A 25570-nucleotide genomic window follows, 5' to 3' on the forward strand; every position below is an offset into this window, starting at 1 on the left:
TCCCGTCTCCAGTATCCGGTATCGATCCAATCTGTTTCCTCCTGTCCAGTATCTCGCTCCTGTCTCCAGTATCCGGTATCGATCCCGTCGGTCTCCTCCTGTCCGGTATCTTGCTCCAATGTCCAGTATCCGATACAGATCCTGCCTGTCTCGTCCTGTCCGTTAATTTGCTCTCATCTTCAGTAACTTGGTAATGATCCCGTCTGTCTCCTCCTGCGTGGTATCTTGCTCCACTCTCCGGTATCGGATATCAATCCTGCCTGTCTCGTCCTGTCCGGTATCTTGCTCCAATCTCCAGTATCCCATATCAATCCTGCCTGTCTTGTAATGTCCGTTTTTTTGCTCCCATCTTCAGTATCCAGTATCGACCCCGTCTGGCTCTTCCTGTTCATTATCTTGCTCCCGTTTCCAGTATCCGGTATCCATCCCGTATGTCTCCTCTTGTCCGGTATCTTGCTCCAGTCTCCAGTATCAGATATTGATCTCGTCTGACTCTTCCTGCCTGGTATCTTGCTCCAGTCTCCAGTATCCGATATCGATCCTGCCTGTCTCGTCCTGTCTTGTATCTTGCTCCCGTCTCCAGTATCCGATATCGATCCCGCCTGTCTCGTCCTGTCCGGTATCTTGCTCCAGTCTCCAGTATCCGGTATCGATCCCGTTGGTCTTGTTCTGTCCAGTATCTTGCTCTTGTCTCCAGTATCCGATATCGATCCCGCCTGTCACGTCCCGTCCGGTATCTTGATCCCGTCTCTCTCTTCCTGCCCGGTAACTTGCTCCAGTCTCCGGTATCCAATATCAAGCCCGCCTGTCTCGTCCTGTCCAGTATCTTGCTCCAGTCTTCTGTACCCGGTATCGATCCCGTTTGTCTCGTCCTGTCTGGTACCTTGCTCCAGTGTCCTGTATCAATCCCGTCTATCCATCCGGTATCTACCCGTGTGTCATGTATCGATCCCATTTGTTCGTCTGCCTCTGACTTCTCCGTCTCACTTCTTCCGCCTAGTGATCGCCGCATCCCTGGTGTTTGTGTTCACGCGCATGACTACCCTATTCCCGTAAAATAAAGCTTGTTTGCAAACGTTACGCATCTGGGTCCACCGTCTGTTCGGGTTCTGGCAAATAAGAGATTAACATAATTACTGAAGTAAAGGTAGCGGGTAGAATGTGAAGAGCTTGTTTTTTTTTTTGAATAGTTTCACTACAAAAACACTTTCTTTTTTTCAATTAAGAAATATCGTTATTTCCCGTCTTGTACTTCTCCCCCTCCCCACTGTTTTTCTTTAAAAACTCTTCACACAATTGGAAGGCATCTATTGAGGACCGACTGGGCAGGGATGAAACCAGAAGACCGGGAAAGGCTCCTGACCTCAAAGGCGATCCATCAAAGGCTCCAATTCAAAGTGTCAACTGGCATTGTGGCGCACAATAGAGGAGCGCCTCCATCGGGGAGTGGGAGGAAGTATTGGACGTGTTTGATGTAACTGGAGATGCTCGGAGGCGATACTCTTATTTTCTTTTTTTAAAGTCACCTTTGTCGCCCGCACCAGACACTTCCTGTCCAGGGTGGAGAAAAGGAGAGAATGGAGTAGCCAATCGCATTTGATCTTTGGATACACGCCTTTAATATTGTTCGAATAAGACATGGTGAAGCAGCATGTGGCTCGACGTTGCAGAATTTGATATCTGTGACTTTTATTAAGATTAATTCATTTATTGGTTAATTATCCGTCCTATTATGATTTTTTTTTAACTTGTTCCGCAAATCTCTTATTCACACTCTGATCCCTTAACGGCTAGGGGCTCCACTACCTTTGGTGTGTCTTGGGCAAGTACAGCCTGGTGGCATCTATACCTCTCAAAGCCGTTTTTTGGGGTAGGTGTTTGCTCCCCTACATGAAACAGTACTGGTTTCCATGGTTACCAGTAACAGGAGAAGCTTCCCGATCTGACTCAGATACAGCACCTCCATCATCTGGTCGCTGTTGTTTTTCAGAGATGAGCCGGACCTCGGCATGGACAAAACTGATACTACTCTTGTGAAAAATACTCCTGTTATTTTTACTTAACCTCATGAAACATAAGCACGCATGCTTTTGTTGTCTGTACCTTTTTTTTCAACAGTTATCGTCCAAATCTTCACATAAAGGCACGGTGTGTTTTATTGAGTGCCTCCTAGTGGTAAATGAAAGGTAATTCATTAAGAAAGAAAATAAAATTGATTTGTAGAAGCAAAACTGAATGAGTTATCATGTTAACGTGAATTTTTTAGATACTCGTATACGGTCGAGAAATTAGTATTCATTTCAGATAACACGAGAGTCAACTAGAGGGAGCTGACATGAATGTCGGCCATGTTTGATACTCCCGAAAACCAAAATCCTGTTTTTTACTCTTTTTCTGTTTCTTCTCCTGTTTTCTTTTTTCCACCCCTTTACTTCTTTTTGTCATGCTCTTTTTTCCCCTCTCCTTTTCCCCTTTTTCTCTTCCTCCTTTTCCATTCTCTTCTTTCCCCTTATTTTATCCTTTTTTTCTTATATTGTCTGCCCTTTTACCCTTTTCTTTTCTTTTTTTGTTTGTTTGATTATTTTTTTCTCTCATCCCTGCACCCTGGGTCTTTATAGGTCCCCTCTCTATCCCTACCTCTCTCTCTTTCTCCTTCTATGTCACTCACTTTTACCTTATTTGGTCACTGACTTCCTGGTTCAATTTTCCTCCTGTCAGCTCAGGTCAGTTTTCTGATGTTCCTCTTATAGCAACTCTCCCTCATGCCTATTGAAACTCTGTCCCCTTGGGTCTGTGCTAGTTCCTTCCTTGTCACGTCCCAAGATTTCTTGTCGCAGTTTTTTTGTTAATCCTGTGTACCAAACCCCTTTGGTTTCCCTTCCGGATCAAGGGTACCGCCAGATAAACTCTTGCACTGTCGCTTTCACGGAACATTTACTTGACCACTGACCCTTCGGCTGCATTTTGGACCATGACTGTTGCCTCACTACCTGACCTCCTGAGTGGGTCCTTGACATTTTCCCTTTTTGCTTTATGATTTCTTGTTTTCTCCCCCCTATTTTTCCTTTTCCTTTTTCTTCTTTTCTTTTTTGCTTTTTTTCCTCTCTATGTAAAAGGCTGCACCAAACAGATGAGAAAAATGGTGCAGTTTGTTCAGTTTGAGTCTCTGTATTTTGTAGCACTCGTTTTCGATTGTACAACACAATGCAGTGACATATAGTGGGCAAATAATACACACTGTCCTCTGAAAGGGCAATTCATTAAGAGGAATAAAAGGAATCTAAAAGCTCATAAAACACCTTTTACTGCAGCTTAACCCTAATCTTTCCATTTCCTGCACAGTACTCACTATAAGTAGAAGCTTTAGGGAAAAGTTAAAGTACTCAGAGTATGATTTTTTTTTCCCAGCGGGGCTCCTGGTGCCGGCGGGGCTCCAGACAGTGCGTGCACGCGCACACACATACGGATCGCTTTCAGCCTTTGTGTGTCCGCGTGCACACGCGCCTCCGTGTGGGCGGAGGAAGATGCTTCATTAATGCTATAAAAAAAAGCAGTGATGGGAATTCCGGCTCTTTTTAGAGAACCGGCTTTTTAGGCTTGGCTAACTAAAAAGAGCCGGCTCTTCCACTTCCTAAACGGTTTTGGGATAAATGTTTTCGCTTGAAATAATACATTACCAATGATGAAACATATATACAGTATTATGCCACTCTATTATGATAGTCTTTATTCATTCAATAAACAGAGAACTAATCTAAACTCTCCTGAATGGTTTATTGCAGGGTTCAAGAAAAAAACTCTCACAGGGGTCCGACTAGTAGATTAAAAAGAGAGAGAGAGAGAAAACAAACGAAAAAAAAGAGAGACAGAGATAAAGAGAGAGGAGAGAAATTATAGAGGGATAGAAAGAGAGAGAGAGGAAAGAAAGAGAGGAACAAAGTGAGAGAGAGGAACAAAGTGAGAGAGAGAGAAGGATAGGTAGAGAGACTAAGCGATAGAGAAATAGATAAAGAGAGGATCAGTAGGAGAGAAAGAGGAAGCAAGACAGAAAAACGAGAGAAAATAAAGGGTTTAGAGAGAGAGAAAAAGAGAAACAGAAAGTGAGAAATAGAGCAAGAATATGAGAGAGAAAATTACAGAGAGTTAGAGAAATAGAGAGTAAGAAAGAGTGAGAATTAGAGAAAAGAGAGAGAAAGGGAGAGAAAGACGGAGGGAATGACGTTGAGAGGAGAGATCAGAAGAGAGTGACAGAAAGCGAGGGGGAAAAGGCAAGAGAGAGAGAGGGAGAAAGGAAGAGAAATACAGATAGAAAAAGCAAGCGAGAGAAATAAGTGAGAGAAAGTGAGTGACAGAGAAAGAACAAGAGAGAAAGAAAGTGATAAAAAAGAGGGGGAACAAGAGAAAGAAAAAAAGAAAAGTGAGAGAAAGAGAGCGAAAGGGAGAGGGTGAGAGAAAGAGGACGAAGAGGAAAAGGAGAGAGATAAAGAGGGTGAAAGGAGGAGAGAGAGAGAGAGTGAGAGTGAGTGAGAGGGAGCATTTTGAAGGGAGGCGGCCACCAATTGGCGAGGAGCCGCCTCTTGTCGTTCACTTCAAAGAGTCGGCCCCAGATCCCTTTCGTTCGCAAACGACACATCACTAATAAAAATACAAGCGACAGCGCAATCCTGACACTCGCTCTGTCCACCCCGCAGCTTGAATTTCTTTGCAATTTCTCCTAAATCTATTTCGAGTTCCTATTTTTTCTCGAAAAACCTTTTAAATGTTGATTCTGAGTTTCGTTTTGTGATTTTCTGACCGAAAACACGCACAATCGGCACGCGCACTTGGGTTTCCTTCATTTTTGCGCGCAAGGATGACGCGACCGGTGCGCACTTGGAATAAACGCTGTCTCCTGCTGCTCTTGTGCGCCATCGCCGCCAGGTGCCAAATGTTGGGGGGTCGCCCCAAACCCAATTCCATCAGGCCGGTCCTCCTTGATGGGGCATCGTCCGCAGAGGAGCGCGCGCACCGGGCGGCATCCAACCGCTCGGCGTCTGCGCACGCGGGGACCGTCAAGAAGTTCAACATCTTTGCACAGGTATCGAGCATTTACCTTTATTTAATGACACGTGATATCAAAAGATAACGCATAGGCCAATTCAACTAAGGCGAAATTTATCATTGTGATTGTGCAGGTGTACCTCATGCGAGCAAATATCCTTTTATTACGCACTATAAGGCGCACCAGATTATAAAGTGCACTCCTAAAAAAGTATTTCATGATATGTTTTCATCTAAAAGGCGCACAGAATTAAAACTACAGTAGGGTTGCAAAAAAAAAAAAAGAAAGTGCCGTATTCGTGCATTGATTGATCACATTTCAGGCAGCGGCAACTGAACCTGGATCGCGGTGGGGAGAGCGCCGTTTCCTATCTACTGGACGACATGGAATAAAGAGGCATTACACTACTTTAAGTCAGTACTACCTTAGAGAATAGAGAAAACCTGATGTCGACTTGAAAGATATAAATAAACACAAAAAATCCCATTGAGGAAAAACAACTCTTTAATGTTTTCGACTTTTAGGGATATGTAATAAATACTTGCAGAATTATATGTTAATATTGGGTTTATTATCTGTCAATAACAGATTGTAATCATGGCCGCACAAATTCAACAATTGATATCTGGTACCATGACTAAAAAGTGATGAGGGTTAGGGCCGGGTCAGGCCCGCTAAGGGATTGAACCCGACACGCGAGACAACGCGAAGAGAAGCGCAAGATAAGAATGAGCTGCAGGTTGAAATATGTCCTCTTGATGTTGCCAAAGCCAGGTGCCTCTCACAAACGCTGTACTTGTATTTCTTTCTTTCTCCCTCTCTCTTTCTCTCTCTCTCTCTCTCTCTCTCTTTCCTATTCGTTCTTTCTCCCCTTCTCTTTCTCTCCTATTTTCTCTCCTTTTATCTTTCTCTCTTTCTATAACTCTTTGGATTTCTTTCTTTCTCACCCTTTCTTTCCCCCTCTCTAAATATTTCTCATTTTATCTCTTTTGTTTCTCTTTCTCTCTCTCTCTTTCTCTCTCTCTCTCTCTCTCTCTCTCTCTCTTTTTCTCTCTCTTTCTCTTATTTCTTTCTCTCTAATCTACAAGTCCAGCCCCAGAGAGAATATTTGGTCTATCATGTGGCCCCCGAATTGAAATGAGTTTGACACTCCTGGTAGAAAGTGTAAAGAAGAGGCGAGCCATTTTATTTGAAACGAAAGTGGAATAAGAAAACTTGATGCGGTTGAGAAAATGGTTGGATGGGCTTTTTCTCTGCCACTTTCTAACACGGAGGAGGCCCTCTTGGAGCGCATCTTCCATAAGTAAGTTAAACTTAACTTTATTTATCTTTATAGAGCATATTATTTTATGAAATGTTTATCTTTTGAGTACAAAACAATACAGGTTACTTTTACATGCCTTAAACATACTTATATAAACCTGCTATACAAAATATAGCACTGAAGCAACTTATAAACAAATTCCCACCCGTTATAAGCAATCATACCCATATACATTCGTGTCGCCACCTATTCTTCCAGCGCAATGAGAAACCTGGGGGTCTTTTAAAGAAAGTAACACTCGAACAGTATAGCATTTGATGCAAGGCTCCCTTATGTGTATGGTTATTAGGGATCCCTGCTATCCGAGTGGTCGGTACACACTGCCATCAGTCCTCCATAAACTCCTAATTGCCCTTCAGACGTGACGCCACCATGTACCTCTATAGTAAATCATTAACACTGGCAGTAGTGTGAGGAGGGGGGAACAAGTGACCAATGGGCCCAAGGAAACCCCCCTCCCAAATGGTTGGGTTGTATTTTAAAAATAGACTTATTCTGTACTAAATTCAAGTCAATTCATGTTTATTGCCATCACAAGAAGTCTCAAAGGGCTGCACAGACTACAGACTATTACAGATTTAGCATTATTAGCTTTTTTTTGAGTGACATAATAGTACTATGTAATCTGTTATGTAGTAGTAATATATTCTTATTTTATTTCTTATTTTACAAGTGACACTCATCCTGCTTTTTAAGTGATACAATTGACAAAGGAACCGAGTTTATGCATCATGTCAATTGGCAAAAGTTTTGAGACTTTTAAAATGAAGACTGTGTGATATTTGACCACTTAGTGTCGCTGTACTGCGTAAGGAAGGTGTCTCCAACCTTTTGAGGCTGTTTTTGTTGCTAAGTAACGGAAAAAGCAACGCCAGTTTACTTATCATGTTATTGCCAGTGTTGGGCATGTTACTTTAAAAAGTAATTGGTTATAGTTACTCACTAAAAAAATAGAGATAAAGAGTGAGAGAGATAAAGAGAAAGGGAGAGAGAGAGCAAAAAAAAGAGAGAAAGACAGTGACAAAGTGAGATAAAGAAAGAGAGAGAATGGGGAGAGAAAAAGAGAGGAGGTGAGGGATAGAAAAATAGATAAAGACAGGATCAGAGGGGGAAAAAGAAAGAGAAAATAATACAGAAAAAGCTAGAGAGACAAAAATGGTTTGGAGAGAGAAAAATGAGAATTAGAAAGCGAGAAATGGAGCAAGTATATGAGAGAGGAAAATTAAAGAAAGAGAGAGAGATAAAGAGAGAGAAAGACTGAGGGAAAGACATTTAGAGAAGAGACCAGAAAGAGAGTGACAGAAAGAGAGAGAGAAGGCAAGAGAGCGACAGAGAGGGAGCGAGAGCAAAGAAAGAAAGACAGCAACAATGTGAGAGAAAGAAAGAGAGAAAGTGAGAGAGAGAAAAATAAACAGGATCAGAAGGAGAAAAGGAAAGAAAGAGAACACAAGACAGAAAGTGAGAAATAGAGCAAGAATATGAGAGAAAGAGTTCGAGAAAGAGAGAATAAGAAAGTGAGAATTAGAGAAATAGTGAGAGAGAATGGGAGAGAAAGACTTAGGGACTTAAGGGACCAGAAAGAGAGTGACAGAAAGAGAGAGAGAAGGCAAGAGAGAGAAAGAGAGGGAGAAAATGATAAAATATAAAACAATTTTATCCATTTTTTGTGTTCAACAAAATAAAATAAAAAATACAAAATAAAGTTTAACTTATCTTAGGAAGATGGGCTTCAAAATTTAGGCGACTTCCTCCTCCTTGGTGAAAAGTGGGCACAAAAAGCGATCCAACCATTTTCTCAACCGCATCAAGCTTTCTTATTCCACTTTCATTTCAATTGAAACAGCTCGCCTCTTCTTTACACTTCATAACAACCATATTGAATGGATGCACAAGATATCGAACAATAAAAATGACAATGTTTTTAGCGTACAGAGACAGACTGAGTGAAAGAGAGAGAGAGAGAGAGAGAGAGAGAGAGAGAGAGAGAGAGAGAGAACACGAGAGAGAGAGAGAGAGAGAGAGAGAGAGAGAAAGAGAAAGAATACATGTACAGTGTTTGTGAGAGGCCCCTGGTTTTGGCAACGACAAGTGGACATATTTCAACCTGCAGCTCTTTTTCTCTTGCGCTTCCCTCAGCGTTGTCTCGCGGGCCGGATTCAATCCCTTAGTGGGCATGATCTGGCCCGCGGGCCACCTATTTCACACCCCTGCCTTACACCAACCACATTGAATGGATGCACGAGATATTAAACCATAAAAATGTCAGAGTTCTTAACGCGCTGGAGATACAGTATAGAATGTTTACACGCAAACTAGGAAGAGGAAGCGATTTTTTTTCTTCGTGGTGGATGCTGAGCGACTTCTCACAGCGCCACACGCCGGTAGTGGCAGAAAAAAGTACTACAGTAATGTCCTGTACACCGAAAAGGTGCACACAATACAAAATATAACTTAAAGAAATGTCTGTAGATTCTTCGACTTCCCCAATTTTTTTTTCGTAACTACCATTTTTCGTAAGACGAATGTTCGTAAGTAGGGGATGGTGTCACAATAATCTGTAGTTTGCAATAATCTGGTCTGTGCAGCCCTTTGAAACATGACTTGACTATTTTCCACATGCTGAGGTTTTTGAGTTTTTCCTTGCCTGCATGTCGGTTACAGATCAGGGTATGGTGTCATTGTAACCTGTACAGTCCTTTGAGACATTTTGTGATGAAGGGCTATACAAATAAATGTGACTTGAATGAAGCAACATACAAAAATAAAACACAAGACTCCAGTGACACATTTCTTACATTTAAGGTTTTAATTTGGCTTTTTCTCGTCCGTTCCAGGAAGTTTAATTCCGATACCGACAGAAAAGTCTCATCAGCGCATTTTAAGAATCATATGAATTCATCTACGCGGACTTAGCCTTTCAACATGACTCTTCTGACTTGTTCTTTGGCAGCCGAACCTGCAAAATTTCCGAACGTGTCGACATCCCTCACGGAGCCAGCGATGATCCAATCGAATCGAAATGTATATCGATAGCACTTTTCAGAAGTGGGACGGTGTTCTCGTTTGCCCGCGTCCCTGCGTCCTAGACGCATCATTTTTGCTGGGGACGCATAGTGTCAATTATTGTCATTAGTACCCGATTACTTTTTTCCTAACAAAGATTTACTGTACTCCAAACTTTTCGTCAGGCAGATCCGCCATTGTTGTTTTGGTCTCGCGGTTCGAGTTTTCGCCGATCTCTGTCACGGTTGCCATGGCTCCCAGTTGATCACAGCCGGGTGGCGCCGGGTTCTTTCGAGGTTGCCACGGCGCCCAATTGGCCCCGCCCATGGACACCGGCTGAGGCGCGTTGACTGATTGCTTCTTGGGAGTACTTAAACACGGTCCCTTGAGCTGTTAGTTGTCTGAGCGTCTGTGAGATTTCTGCAAGACTGTGAATTTGCCTGCGTTTGATCCTGTTTTACTTTTGGCCTGATTTGTTTGATTTTTACCACTCTTTTGTTTGGATTTCAATCCACTTCTGCGACCATCGATCCCCAGATCCTCTCCCTAATAAATTGTGAGTACGTTAGGCTATTGGCTTCTCAACCCTGTTTCCTGCTCCGGGTCGTGAAAGTACATGTGTTTCGTTATATCATCTATATTGTTAATTAACATTTTGTTGTGAGATACTGAGTTGCTCGACATGAATGAGGTTTATTATCAAAAAAAGCTTTGACGTTCACTGTAGAAGGAACAAATACATGCGAATATAATTAAGTAAAATAATACATTTTCTTATTCAAATTATGAATTCGTTTTCTGCATTCAATTCTTTTTTGAATTGTCATTGTTACAAATGGGTTGAACATATTGTGACAACGAAATTGGACGTGGCACTCCAGTTTTACATTTAACAGTGAGGATAAAAGAAAACAAAGAAGATAAAGGAACAAAGAAGATAAGGTTATAATTTACACAATATAAAGGAATATTGTCGGTAATATACTGATTAAAGGGATAACCACAAACCTGTCTTTTTCATTTTCTCCTTTTATACATCCTTTTTTTCTTAACTGCTTTATACAACATAATAATTCGTAATATAATGCATCAAAGCAAGTGGGCCGTTTGAGAGCCGGCTCTCTTTAATGAGTTGAGCTGAAAAAGCCGGTTCGCTAAAAAGAGACGGACTTCCTTTCACTACACAACTACCACGTGAAATCCGTTTTTTAAGACCACATGTATTTCAAATTGACTCAATCAACCCGCCTGTTGTTTTCAGATCAGAATAACTTACGGCGTTTTAATTCAGGTTCGGACATTGCGACTTGATGATTGTATCTAAAGAAAATTCAAAACTATGTTGAAAAGTAGGCCTACTGATCTGCTTTCGCTTTGTTCACGTGTGATCGGAATGATGCATGATGGGAAATCCCCAGGCGGCTGACGCATGGGCACAGTAGCATCAAACCGTTCGCTTCGCTTGCAACGAAAAAAACGATACAGAGATAGAGGCTACCGCGGCGAACTCGTTTGACTTTGCTGTTTTGTCACAGTCAGTGTATACCGGATGGTACCCATAATTGACAAATTTGCGTTTTTCCGTACAGATTTTCTCGTACGTCGTACTCGTCTTAAAATGCATAATAAACGTCCTATGTACGGCAAAAACTTACAGGTTATACGCACGCGTCCAGTCCAGTAAGTGCGAGCGAAATGCGCGCCAGGAACCTTTCCACACTTGTAAAGTTGCGGTTTCGGCCACATTATGCCGCTTAAGTGTATAAAATGCGAGCGGGGCCCCTGCATCCACTAACAGTGGGGCCATTTACGAGCGGAATAAATCAGGAGGTAAAAAAGGCCTTTCACCTGGCGTACGCGCTGTTGCCTCTTATTTAACAGACCTTGAAGGCGTCGGAAACCATCCGTGTATCCGTCCTCGTCTGGTTTTCCACAGCCAGTCCGGGTTGAAATTTGCGCTTTTTAGGGGGGGAAACATCAAAGTCGGTTTTGGGGTCTGAATGAAAAATGTCCGAGTGGAAAGACATGAGTTCTTTAACAAACATGATACACGTGTTATTGTGGACATCAGAGACACAATAACCTGGGACTAAAATCAAAGTAAAAATTCAGGGCAACTTTGAATTCAGAGATAATGACCAGACATGGCATAGGTGAATAAGTGGATAAGTGAGTAAGTACATGAGAAAGAACGTAGGAAAGCATTAAAGGAAGTAAGAAAGTAATGAAGAAAGGAAGGTAGAAGGGTGAAAGAAAAAGAGAAAGAATGATAAAAGACCAAAAGAAAGACAAAGAGAAATAAATAGATAAACAAAGCAAGAGAGAAACAGAAAACGAAAGACAGAAAGAAAGAACGAACAAAAAAGAAAAAAAAAGAGAGAATGAAAGAAAGAAATAATAAACAAAAGAAAGAATAAGGGAAAAAAAAGAAAGGAAGAAAGAAAGAAAGAGAGGAATAATGAACAAAAGAAAGAAAGATGAAATGAAAGAAAGAACGAAAGACAAATAGAATGATCGAAAGAACTATTGAACAAAAGATAGAATTTAAGAAAGCACGATAGAATGAAAGAAAAACAATAGAACAAAAAACGAAAGCGCAAACGAATGAACGATAGAAAGAAATAAAGAAAGAAAGAAAAAAGAAAGAAAAAAAGAAAGAAAGAATGAAAGAATGAAAAAAAGAAAGGACAAAGGTATGAAAGAAAGAATGAAAGGAATAAATAAATAGAGAAAGAAAGAATAAAAAAAGAAAGAAAGACAAAGGAAAGAACAAACAAAAAAGAAAGAACGAAATAAGAAAAAAAGACAGAAAAATGAAAAAAGAAAACAGAAGAAAGAGAGAAAGAAAGAATCGACAAGGTAAAGAAGGAAAAAAGAAAGAAACAAAGAGGGAAACAAATAAACAAAAAAGAAACAGAGAAAGAAAAAAAGAAAAAAAGGAAAACAGACATAAAGAAAGAAGAAAGAAAGAAAGAAAGAAAGAAAGAAAGAAAGAAAGAAAGAAAGAAAGAAAGAAAGAAAGAAAGAAAGAAAGAAAGAAAGAAAGAAAAAGACATATTTTTTAAAACATGAGGGGGGATACAGAGAGACAGTAAGAAAGAGGGACGATAAGAAAAAAAGAAAGACTACACAGAGGGACAAAAAAGTAAATACAAAGAGGCAGAAAGTGAGAGAGGGAGAAAAACAGAAAAATTAATAAAGAGAGAAACAGAGAGAGATTGCGAAATTCATTAAAGACTTTCAGTTGCTCTTGCTGTTTATGACAATAATAAAACGTCATTTGTATTAGGCTTCAATTTGAAGTGTATTCTACAAAAGATTGCCTGAAAAAATGGTATCTCTCCTTCGACAATGACTAAGATGACAATGTGTCTTTGATATACACAAGCTAAACGAAACGTTTATCTCATTGAGTTATTTAACCCCTCAAACGAAATCTATTACCCACTAGTGGGTGGCACTTACCAACTCACTGTCAAAGACTCCACCAGTCACTTTATTAGCAATCTGTGAGAAGCCCCTGCCCCCCCGCCGGCCCCTAATCCCCACCGGCCCCACTTTTTCCCCGGGCTCGCCTGCGACGCGACCTTAATGAGCTGCGAAAGTCGGGCGGAGGTGTGGCGGCTTGTTAGCGCCCCCGTCGGCCTCCCGTCCGGTGGCCTTTCCAGTCTGCCGCTCTCTCAGGTGCCGGCTGGGGGCCCCCCGGGGCCCCGACCTATTAAAGGTGACCTCATTCCCCGTAATTGGACCTGTTAATGACGGAGGAGAGCCGCCACGATTTAAAGACATTGTCTGTAAGCGTGGCAAGCGGGGACGTCGGGGACGTCGGGGTCCAAAGTTCACAGACATGTCGGACGCCAAAGTCGGCATTTGAAGGCGGCCGACCGATTCATCCCGGGTTCATTTGATATCGGCTGCCTTTTTCTGTTTTCTGTTTACCCGCCGTGGTTCTTTTATTTGACTCTGCAAGCAATTATTTTGTCATCCGCTGGTATAAACCTTCAAGTGCGCCGACACAGGGGCCACTTTGTCTTTTCCTTTTAAACCTAGGGGGATTCGTTCCCGTTTGTAGCTCCGCCCGGGTCGATCCTCGTATTGATTTTCAAGCTTTCTATTTCTCTAAGTCAGGGGTCATCAGGATTTTTTAACCTGAGAGATGCTTTATATTACTGATTAGCATAAGGGGCTACCAGTTTGATATGCATTTCTCAAATGACAACTTAGCATGTTATTACTATGTTATTACCAGGTTGTATTTCTTAGAAGTTGAGTTAAAATAGGCTCAGTCAACTAGATAGATAGCTAGATGGATAGATAGATATCTAGATAGAGACAGAGAGAGATAGATAGATGTCTAGAGACAGAGAGAGATAGAAAGATGTCTAGAGACAGAGAGAGATAGATAGATGTCTAGAGACAGAGATAGATAGATAGATAGATAGATAGATAGATAGATAGATAGATAGATAGATAGATAGATAGATAGATAGATAGATAGATAGATAGATAGATAGATAGATAGATAGATAGATAGATAGATAGATAGATAGATAGATAGATAGATAGATAGATAGATAGATAGATAGATAGATAGATAGATCTGTAGAGACATAGATAGATCTGTAGATAGATAGATAGATCTGTAGAGACAGAGATAGATATAGATAGATAGATGGATGTCTAGAGAGAGACAGAGCTAGCCAGCTAGATAGAGACAGAGCTAGCTAGATAGATAGATTGAGACCGAGATAGATAGATAGAGACCGAGATAGATAGATAGATAGAGACCGAGATAGATAGATAGAGACCGAGATAGATAGATTGAGACCGAGATAGATAGATAGATAGATAGATAGATAGATAGATAGATAGATAGATAGATAGATAGATAGATAGATATATAGATAGATAGATAGATAGATAGATAGATAGATAGATAGATAGATAGATAGATAGATAGATAGATAGATAGATAGATAGATAGATAGATAGATAGATAGATAGATAGATAGATAGATAGATAGATAGATAGATACTTTGTTCATCCCCGTAGGGAAATTCACACTTCCAGCAGTATCCTTGTGTTGAAAATAAAACAATAATAAAGTAAAAGGAATATAATACATAAATACCCAGTGTAACATGTTGATATAAAGTATTTAAATAGTGCTACATAAAATACACAATGTAATAAATTCATCCCCTTAGCGGGCCTGATCCGGCCGAACTAGAGCATCGTTTCCAGTCGAAAGAAAACCGCCACGAGCAATCATTTCAAATCGGAACACCGTGTGTGGCGATACAGCATTCCCCTAAGGATAGAACGAAAACTCCAAAGAAAATTTCAAAGGTTTTAGTGGAACGTTCCATGCCGCAGTAGCAAGAAATGATGAAAGCACAGAGAGGTACGGTTAAAAGCAAAGAGTAAAGCAAATGTTTAATTATGGACTTTTAAGGGGTCGTCCAGAGTGCATCACTCATAGAAAGAAAGAAAAGTAGGAAATAAAACCAAAACTTGATTCATTAAGGGATGCTTTATCAGAAAATCCATTATCCCTTTTCATCTGAACACATTTACATGAGAATAATGTATTCTCTTTATCTCATTCAGTCCCTTGGTGGATAGACAGTGAAGGAGTTATTTGTACACTTGGAATTACAAGTAGAGATGAATCTCTTTAATATGGATTTGTTTTTAAAAGTTTATAAGGAAAACAGTTGCGGATTTTCAAATAGAGTGCTAAAAATCAACCACTTTCCGTTGTTTATCGTTTGTGTTCATAAACAACAAAAATTAAACAAATATGTATGTAAAATTGGGAACGTTCCATTTGTTCAGTCATATCCTGTACATCTATGTGTTTGCCGTAAAAACGGGTATTTCTTCATTTTAGATGCAAAAGCAGGGTTTTGTTTATGAGGTTTGGTTGGCTAAAAAATTGCTTGACGAATAAGAAACTAACAAACTCATGTATGGCCACTTCGAGTTTTCTTCTTTTTCTTCATGATGAGGTTTTTAGATAGATAGATAGATAGAAAGATAGATACTTTATTCATCCCCTAAGGGAAATTCACATTTCCAGCAGCATCCCTGAGCTGAGAACAGTACAATAATAAAGCCAAAAGAATACAATATACAAATAACCAGTGTGACGTGCAAATGCCCACTGTAGCGTGTTATATAGAGTAACTAAATAGTGCTACACAGAATACATATTGCAGTAAGATTCGGTAATATCTAATGTAGGTGGTGTGGTTTAATGTGGGCCTTTACTCTGCCGGGTGGAGTTAAAGAGCCTCATGGCATGAGGAAGAAAAGATCTCTTCAGTCTGTCCGTAGTACAAGACAGTGACAGCAGTCTGTCGCTGAAACTGCTCTTCTGTCTGGAGATAATGCTGTGTAGTGGATGTGATGGATTGTCCATGATTGACCTCAGCTTTTTCACTGCTCGTCTCTCAGCTACTGTTGTTAGGCTGTCCAGCTCTTTGCCCACAACAGAGCTCGCTTTCCTAGCCAGTTTATTGAGACGAGAGGCATCCTTCTTCTTGACGCTGCCTCCCCAACACGCTGCCGCATAGAAGAGGGCGCTTGCCACTACTGTCTCATAGAATATTTTCAGGAGCTTTTTGCAGATGTTGAAGGAGGCCAGCCTTCTGAGGAAGTAAATTCGGCTTTGCCCTTTCCTACATAGAGCTTCTGTGTTGGCAGTCCAGTCCAGTTTGTTGTCCAGCTGCACACCCAGGTATTTGTAGGTCTGGACAAATTCTACACATTCTCCCTTGATGGTTACAGGAACCGGGTGAGTTCTGGTTCTCCTAAAGTCCACCACCATCTCTCTGGTCTTGGTGGTGTTTAGGTGCAGGTGGTTTGCGTCGCTCCATCGGACAAAGTCCTGAATCAATTTCCTGTACTCCTCCTCCTGCCCGTTTCTGATACATCCCACGATCGCAGTGTCGTCGGCAAACTTTTGCACATGGCAGGACTCAGAGTTGTACTTAAAGTCCGATGTATATAGAGTGAATAGGAACGGAGAGAGAACGGTCCCCTGCGGAGATCCTGTGCTGCTAACCACAGTGTCCGATGTACAGCCCCCCTGTTTCACATACTGGGGTCTGCCTGTCAGGTAGTCAGTAATCCATTCTACAAGGTGTGAGCTAACTCCCATCTCTGTCAGTTTCCTACTCAGTAGCAGAGGCTGTATAGTATTGAAGGCACTGGAGAAGTCCAAAAATGTAATCCTCACAGCCCCCTTCGCCTTATCCAGGTGAAGTTTAAGTTTAAGTTTTTCCTTTCCGTCATGAAGGTTTCAGATCAGGGGATGTTGTGATTGTGGTCTGTGCAGCCCTTTGAGACTTTTTGTGATTAAGGGCTATACAAATAAAAATGACTGGACTTATACCCAGAGTGTCACAAGCCAGAAACGGAGACAGGACCCAGTAGCATTCGTTTACTCAGTTTTATTGATAAAGAGAGAGAGAGCAGTGCTTGCTTCCAAGATCCGATGATCGGCGGACACGGGTAGCAGCTGCCAGGATCGCGGAAGTGGCACTTCCGTGTCGAGCGAGGATAATCGTAGGCAGCAGGGACACTGGTCGATAGCCGGGACGGGAGAGCAAGGGCGGTATCGAGTCCAGAAAAGAGGTCAGCAATAGGTATGAGGCAGGAAACAGGGCAAAACAAGGCGATGGTCGGGACGGAAGAGTAGGGCAGAAACGGGTCCAGAAACAGGTCGGCAACAGGTATCAGGCAGGAGAAAACAGGGCAGGAAAATGTCGGAAGGTATGGAGCTTGCCTAGCTGGGAGCATAGGTTCACAAACGGTCTGACAGCTTCCTCTTAAACCGTGGGTTTAAAAAGAGTCTTTGTCAACCAATCAGTGCTCAGGGCTGTTGGTCACACAGGTGCCCTGGATCAGCAATCATGACACAGAGTTAAACAGTACATACTTTATTTGTAGTAGTGATTCCATTCTTTTCAACATCATGTACCTTTTTTGAAGCAAGCACTTTAATTATAAGTTGCAGGCCACTGAAAGCTACAAAGTGGGCCACAAACTGCACGGGAGCCGTAATTTGGACACCAGTGAGCTAACTGAATAGACATAGTGCGAAAATATGGCCACCATTTTTATTAATTTGTTTTTTTTTTGCTTTTTCATCTTAGAGAGACAGTGTGTATTATTTGACCACTAGATGTCACTGTGTTGATTAGTTCCACAAAAAACAAGTGCTAAAAGGCACAAGGAATACTACAAACAACGGAGACTCAAAGTGATCATAACACAATATTTTCCTTTTGTTTTTTGCACAATCTGTTTGAGGTTTTCTGGTACCCGTAACAGCAAGATGGCAGATCATTATTTCAGCTTTCTTTGGGCGAGGGTCATGTCATGTAAAATAAATGCTAATTTCTCAACCTAGGATTATTTTAAAAATGTACGTTTTTGTGAGTTTTTACTTGTTATTTAAATAAATATTTTGTAATGGTGTTTTTTTTTTATCACTGGGCTGTTACACACTGTCCCGTTAAGCATTATGATACAGTGTTTTTCTATTGGTTATTTAATTCTATGATATTTTTTATATATCTGACATGAGTTAAACTGGACTTTTGGCAGTGTGGAGCTTCATCAAGAGGGAAAACATGATCAAATGACAAAAACAATACTCAAAATAAGATCAGTTATAGTACTTAGAATATTACTATTACATCACTCATTTTAATTCATTTTTCTCAATTTTTTTAACTTAATTTGGTTTCTGATTTTTGCAGTGACTGAAACCAGATTTCATATTCAACTAATATTGTGGAAAAGTTATGTTAAATCACCTATAAAACACCTACAGAATGACAAAAATGGACTCTCTTTTTAGTCTACTTGGCTCAACAGGGTTTTTCAATATTTTTCTGAGAAAATAGAGATTTTACTGGTGTGATCTCCACATGGAACAAATAGTACTGATTTCCATGGCGACCAGTAGAAGGAGAAGCCTCCTAATCTGACTCAGATTGAGCACCTTCCTCATCTGGTCGCCGTAGTTTTTTCGGTGAAACGTGGCATCCTCAGAGATGAGCTGGACATTGGGCATTGATCGGCGGCGGCATGTGTCAATACTGATACTAGATTCTGAATCGCAGGGGGAAAACGGTTTTGTTCTGAAATTTGGGGTATCTCCGCGTACAATATGCATTGCATCACTTGTTGTTTTCATATTTTTGTTGAAAATAAAAGTTTGTGGTTTTGGCGTTATGTCCTCCATCCATCCATTCATCCATACATACATTATCTTCCGCTTATCCGGGGGAAGTCAGGGCGAGGGGAAAAAAAAGACAGCGATCTGGTGCTTGCTGGACAGGAGGAGCAGGAACCCCTCGCGGCCTGTGACAGGTGGCAAGTCTGGTAGCCCGGACAGGAGAACAAAGCGTGGTTGGGGATCGGAAGCAAGTCGGGTAGCCGGGACAGGAGAACGAACCGTGGTCATGGATCGGAAGCAGGTCGGGTAGTCGGGACAGGAGAACAAAGCGTGGTTGGGGATCGGTAGCAAGTCGGGTAACAGGGACAGGAGAACGAAGCGTATTCGGGGATCGGAAGCAAGACAGGTAACCGGAGATGATCGGGAAGCCAGGGACCGGGGATCAATACAGGAATCAGGGGACGGGATCAGGCAGGATACAGCAACAGGTCGGAATCAAAACGGGAGCTAGAGTCAAAAATTGCTTGCCTTGCATGTGCTGAGGTTCGCTGATGGACTGACAAAGAGTGAACGAGAATAAAGTGCTTAAATAGGGAGAGGGATAATTAGGAAACGAGTGGCAGCTCTGGCTGAAAGAGTGGGCGCAAGTTAGCGGGCAAGTGACAGAATCGTGACAACATAAACACAAAGTAAGTAGTGCCCTGAAGTTCAGTGAAATTGAGAAATTGTGGTCAAAGTTACTCTAAAATTTGGAAAATACCTCCATTTGTTGTTGATAGTTAAACAAAAGCCACATGTTCAGGCATCCATATCCCTCTTCTACGCCACGTTCCAGTGGCATGAGCTGTAGAGTGTAACAGTTTTACCTGTAAATAAGGGTTCCACAACATTGCTTTTAGAGAGGAAGGGGAAGGGGGGGACGGTGCTTCCTTCATGGCGCTACGTCTGTCTCCATCCTTATCGCCTCGGCAGAGTAAAATAGCTCTCGGGGGCCACTTCCTGCGCGGGATCTAAGACCTACGCTTTTATGTGCCCGGCCAAAACAAGGGAACAACAACAGAGACGAGACTAGAGCCACACGTCCCTCAGAAGTAGCGAATGAAGCGTTTTAAAATACCAGAAGATAAGGTGAGGTAATCTGATGGGAAGAGGAAGGAAGGGGGAGAGGAGGGTGAAGGAGCCGACTCACCGCATTTCAAAGACTTGGCTGTGATGGAAGAGGTGAGGTCCCATTTTTCTTCCACACCTTCAACGTGGATGCGAGCCTGAGACAGATAAAACATACATAGTGGAATGAAGAATTATCAGCAGCTGGGAACTGCCCATTTGTCTTCATATTTACGTCAAAATGAACTTGGGAATTTTCCCTAACCAACATGACCGTTGGCTTTTGTGGCAGATGGAAGAAAAGCTCATTCTAGGTTTTATGAGTGGTAAAAATATTTGAGGAAACACCGGAGTCAAATTTAATTAAATGTAATGAAAAACGGACAGGAAAATAAACAACACTTAACATAAATTATAGTAAAAGAACACTATTACTTAGTTTAAGTTTCATGAACCAGGACAGGAAACAGGAATGAGAACCCAATAGCGTAACATACTCACAGTTTATTAGGGAGAGGAGGAATGCGCGCACACTCGGATCGATGGTCGCGGAAGTGGATTGAAATCCGAACAAAAGTGTGGTCAAACTCAAACGGATCAGGCTGAAATAAAACAGGATCAAACACAGGCAAATTCAGGAGTTTGGCAGACGCTCTGAGACCAGGCAACTCGCGAGACCGCGTTTAAGTAGTCCGGCAGCGATCTGTCAATGCGTTTCAGCTGGTGTCAGTGGGCGGGGCCAATTTTGGGCACCGTGGCAACCGTGACAGAACCTGGCGCCACACGGCGGGGACCAATTGGGCACCATGGCAACCATGACATTAAGATGTTGAGTGTGAAGTTGAAAGTTTGGTTAATCTTGATTTGTTAAGCCTGTTTTATTTCTATTTCAGTTTAATGACTTGTCATCTCCTCTATTATCGGTTGGTAACCTATTGTCAGTCACAATATTTACATTTAAATCGACCTTAATCCGTCTTGTGTCAGAATCTAAAGTCGCACAATAACACATTTTGAATAAATGACAAGGATAATCAAATAAGCAAACAAAACACAATTTTGATGCTCTCCAATTGAAAAATGCCAAATCCATTGGTATTGCTGGTTTGTCAAAGTTTAGAAATACACAGACAAGATTAAAGCAAAAATCCAATTCCTACCGCAACCTTGATGTAAAGCTAAATCAGATGAAACAGGTGAATCAGATCCTTGCTAGATTCTTGGTACCATTAACTTGCCACTCGGATCATCAAGATTTCCAAAACATCCAAAGAATCGAGCAATTTTCCTCGGATGGAAAAAAAACCTGGCCTTTGAAAAAGTCAAGCTGTCTGAGACTACATGTCAAGAAACATGAGAGGGATGACCATAGCCTTAGCTAGTTACAATAACTTTTAAATTCACACGGAATTTGGGCAAATCAAGTACGACTATGAAAAACAGAGGCATGAAATGTTAATGTTCTGCATTTATCTAGCGCTCACGCACCGATTACAGCGTCAGCCATGCAAGGCAACTACCTGTTTATTGGGGGCATTAGGGATTCAGTGTCTTGCCCAAGGACACTTCGACATTTGACATGAAGGAGCCGGGGATCTAACCTCTTGATCTTATGACAAGCACTTTACTTCCTGAGATACTGCCGCCCCTAAAAATTAAATATTAAAGAGAGATCTCTAATTTGATTTTTATGTTTTAATCTGTTACCATGAGCAATGTTTTATTAGCGCGTAAATGCGACCTTTTAAAACTACACAGAGATACGGAAACAAAACTCGCCAAAAGTTGTCCAAAATGGGTTTTTTCATCCATTGTGAATCACACAGTCACCGAGTGGAGTCAAACAGAAGAAACTGAGAGGTTTATTTTCCAAGCAATGTCTTGCTAACAATTGCTATTGATAATCTCAATGATTTGGCACACATGTCAAACCCCAATCAATAGAACTAGTGTTGGTATTAGCAAACTAACAGCTAGTAAAGCCATCCAGTAAAATATTTTATAAACTAGATAGATAGATAGACGGATAGATACTTTCTTCATCACATTTCCAGCAGTCTCCTTTGTTGTTTAATTAACAGATTAACAGGATGCCCTCGGGGTGCTTTGTTGTAGTTTAGCCACAGCGGAGTGGATGACGTCACTCGCTAGTCCAAAAGTTCGATATCCTTGCAGCTGATGGAAATCTTTGTGCCCAGGGATACACCACCTCGTGTTAGCGAGCCCACCTCCTCACCGCTTCCCGCAGGCTTTCGTGTCTCTGTCTAACAGCGCTGAAGCGGGTAGCTCCGGATAGCTCCGGATAGCTCCGGTCTGGGTAGCTCCGGGTGGCTCCACATTAGCATCCGGGATGCTAAACGTGAGCCACGTTTCTGTAAAACACAGCAAACTGCACTCCCTGTGCGCTTTGCCGTTTTTCACCGGCACAGCCACTTCGTCGGTCTTATTTGGTAGAGTTCACATTTACCATGATTACGGACAGTACCGAAGACTTATAACGCCGCTAGCCGCTTAGCTAGCTCCGGCTCTCCATCCACGATAGGGCCCCCTTGTCACACCGGCACCAGAATTCTTCAGGGCAAGGAGTTGATTCCTCGAATAAACGCATTTTTGTGCGATAGGATAGAAAGTAATCCAAAGTGTAGTTGTCAAACGGGACGAAGAACACCGAAGATAGAAGCAGACATTAAAACAATAAATCACAATAAGTGTGAATTAACACGGAGCTGCTGGTAAGGCTGTCGCTCGCAGTGGCGCCGCTTTGATGTTACTAGGGTAAGACAGTACAACTATTTTTTTATGCTACAGTTTATTTATTGATTTATTGCTCTACTTATCCAATAATGATGCAATTTCATTAATTTGTAAATCTGACTGTGCCTCACCAGAACATCACTGGCATAAGGCAGCCTGGAGCATGGGTTTTGTGCATTTTAACGATGTTTTTAGGGTTTGCGATAGAAAGGGTTGTGCGAAAGAGCGAAAGAAGGTCCACAGTGTTCTATTTTCAAATTGTGTTTCTGATTATTTGTTTTCAGTTCAAAAGGCCCCTTTGTAAACATCCTGTTATGGTGTATAGGAAAAATCTCATTTGTTATCATGCGGCTGTTATTGTTCCTTAATAAATTTGAAGTCATGTGGTCGGGCCTGGCTTTGTTTTTGGCTAACGCTAAATTGTATTTCGTCACGTTCCCTCAAAGAATAGCGGTTAGCTTTCCAATGCTTTGTCTTGTAAATGTCTCCATTCGTCAGTTGTGTTTCTCAAATGGTGAAAATGTTCATCAGTCTCACTGTTCTTTGTTGTCTCATGAAAAGTGACACAACTGAAACTAGAGTACGTGCCAGAAGGTCTAAATATAAATGGTCTGCTTTTCAAGTCAAGGAAGGCCTCCCAAAGTGCTTTACGATGTGCTTCATACTTACCCATTCACACATAACGATAGCAGCATCAGCCTTGCAGGTCAACTACCTGCTCATCGGGGGCATTAAGGATTCAGTGTCTTGCCCAAGGACACTTCGACATATAACACGGAGGAACTGGGAATCGGACCTGCGAACTCCATCCCAAGACGGGCACTTTACCACCTGAGTGACTGCCTGCTCTAAGAAAAAAAGGGACTAGAAATCAATGAAAGTAGTAAAACTGCATTAGCTAACAATTAAAAAAGAATTAATGACCTTGTATTATCTTAATTACCGAAAATGTCATCGCCACCTTCTGGAATGAATAGAAAATGTTTCAAATTACTTACATAAAATATTACGTTCAAGGCACACTGCCTCAACTTTTGCAATGCAGCAGTGAACTTATAGAGTGACCACACTTGGAAATTATATTATCAATACTAAGCAAGTGCTTGTATTGGATCTCGACTACAGTCCTGGGATTGATACTCTGTTCCTCCATTAATTACCTCAAAGAGTAACAATTCTACGGAAATAACCCAACCGCTCTGCCTCTCTCTCTGCTTCTCTTTAAGTAAATGTTGAGTGTGTGACTGACAGGCATACATTTAGCACCTCTCCCTACCTGTCCTGCTGCTACATTCTGAATTCCAGGCAAAAGAGAGGGCCAAATAATGCAGTGCTGTGTGGACAGTTTTTAAACCACAGAAAAGGACAAAGCCAGGTGTAATTTGTGTGGTAAAGTGGTATGCTACTGAAGCAACACCACAAATTGACATGAACACAATAAAAAAATAAAGCAACAAGCTGCAACCCAAACTTGTAAATATGTGTGTGTTCCTGAAAAAATAACTGTAAATCCATTGTCACTTTTGATACAGAGCCAATGAGTGACAATTGACATTTTTTTTGGATGGCTAATTTTATTTTCAAAATATTGCGCAATGGAACTTTCTTTACCCGCCTTCTTGATATTGTATCCTTTTCATCACATTGCTGCTTTTTTGTTTGACTCTCCTAGCTTCTGTTCAGTTGTAATCGGGAAATTTCTCATTTTGAAAAAATACTTTTAATGAAACATTTTAATAATTGTGCTGTGTTTACCGAAGTCATAAACTAACTCAAAGGGGGAAAGGTTCATTTTTAACGATCATGACATTTTCAAACAAAAAGTAACCGTATCGGATCGGTAGCGATCAATACCATCGTGTGTTTATAGGGATCGGATCAGGACCAAAAATCCCGGTATTCCCCAGCCCTAACCAAGACTTAGGACAAATATTTCTCATTTTGTTATGCGTGAATGCCAAGAGCCAAGAAGAGAACCGCAGGTTCGAGAGCGTTTTCCCTTGGGGCCCTGATATTGTGGAATGCTCTGGCCCCTGAGATTCGATCTGCAACATCAGTGGAACTGTGCAAATCTAGGCTTAAAACACTTACATTCTATAGCTTATGAATGATTTATATTTCATGTTGAAAATATCTGTGTATTATTTGTTATTGCAACATCCATTGCAGCCTGGTCATCCTGAAAGATTTCTTCATTTTCCTCATGTTGAGGTTTTTGAGTTTTTCCTTGCCCTTATGTAGGTTTTAGATCATGGGATGGTGTGATAATAGTCTGTACAGCCCTCTGAAACTCCTTGTGATTAAGGGCTATCCAAAAAAACATGAGTTGACTTGACTTAATGACATAACTATTATCAATGGTGCTCCCTTACAATTCAGTCTTCAGTCTAGAACACAACAAAACCTATTCCACTTGACGTTAAAGTCTTCCAGCTTGTTCAAATTTAAATAACGGAGGAGGGAATGAAACATGTTATGTCGACCAGCCATTGGAAATTCTTCAGCTTTTTCCCAGGCTTTTCTATTTAAAGAGCGATAGCAATTACGTAGCGTTGGTTCTCTGATAACTCCGCTCACAAACATGTTGTTTTAATATTGAGCAATATTTTAAAAACGCCGTCAAGCGCTCAGAACATAAATATATTCTTGCTAAGGGAAGGTTTCACCAACCTGATCTTGACACGGGCACGTTTTCGGTACAGTAACTCATATTCCAATTTGATTTATGGACTCGGCTCAAAGTCCCAGAACAACAGTGTTTAACGCGTGTAAAGGATCGCATCGAAGTATTCCAACCGAAGAAAACTTCAAACTGCTGAAAGTTATATTGCTGTTTTTTGGTTCATTTTTCGCCACCTCATCATATTTCAGATTTTAAGATTTTTGGGTGGTTTGGGCAGCGTTTGATGCTCTGCATTCAACTAAATCGTGTTTGAAGTTATGCTAATATGTACTATGTCGCCAATGGTAATTCTGATAGTCTGAGCATGATTTATGTTGGGGAGGGGGCAAAGAATGTCCTTAGGTTAAAGTTGTTTTGAACAAATAAGGTTAACCATACCATGTGTTTAAAGTATTCAGTTGTAGATATACTTTTAGTGGTATTCTTTGTATTTTCCCATGTTTGACTATAATGCATTTATTTTC

General features: G+C 41.2%; 1 protein-coding gene across 2 annotated transcripts in view; it reads left to right on the plus strand.

The window, feature by feature from the left end:
* The first annotated feature begins 4682 nt into the window (after positions 1-4682).
* dkk2 (dickkopf WNT signaling pathway inhibitor 2) overlaps positions 4683-25570 on the plus strand; it is a 33852-nt gene continuing 12964 nt past the window's right edge. For both annotated transcript variants that reach the window (XM_088343075.1, XM_088343076.1), the window contains exon 1: positions 4683-5077. In XM_088343075.1, the coding sequence (XP_088199201.1) occupies positions 4853-5077 (225 nt within the window). In that variant the 5' untranslated portion in view covers positions 4683-4852. The remainder of the gene's footprint in view (positions 5078-25570) is intronic.

The sequence above is a fragment of the Urocampus carinirostris genome, chromosome 8 (assembly GCF_059441175.1).
Source record: "Urocampus carinirostris isolate Australia breed hairy pipefish chromosome 8, RoL_Ucar_1.0, whole genome shotgun sequence".
Lineage (NCBI taxonomy): Eukaryota > Metazoa > Chordata > Actinopteri > Syngnathiformes > Syngnathidae > Urocampus > Urocampus carinirostris.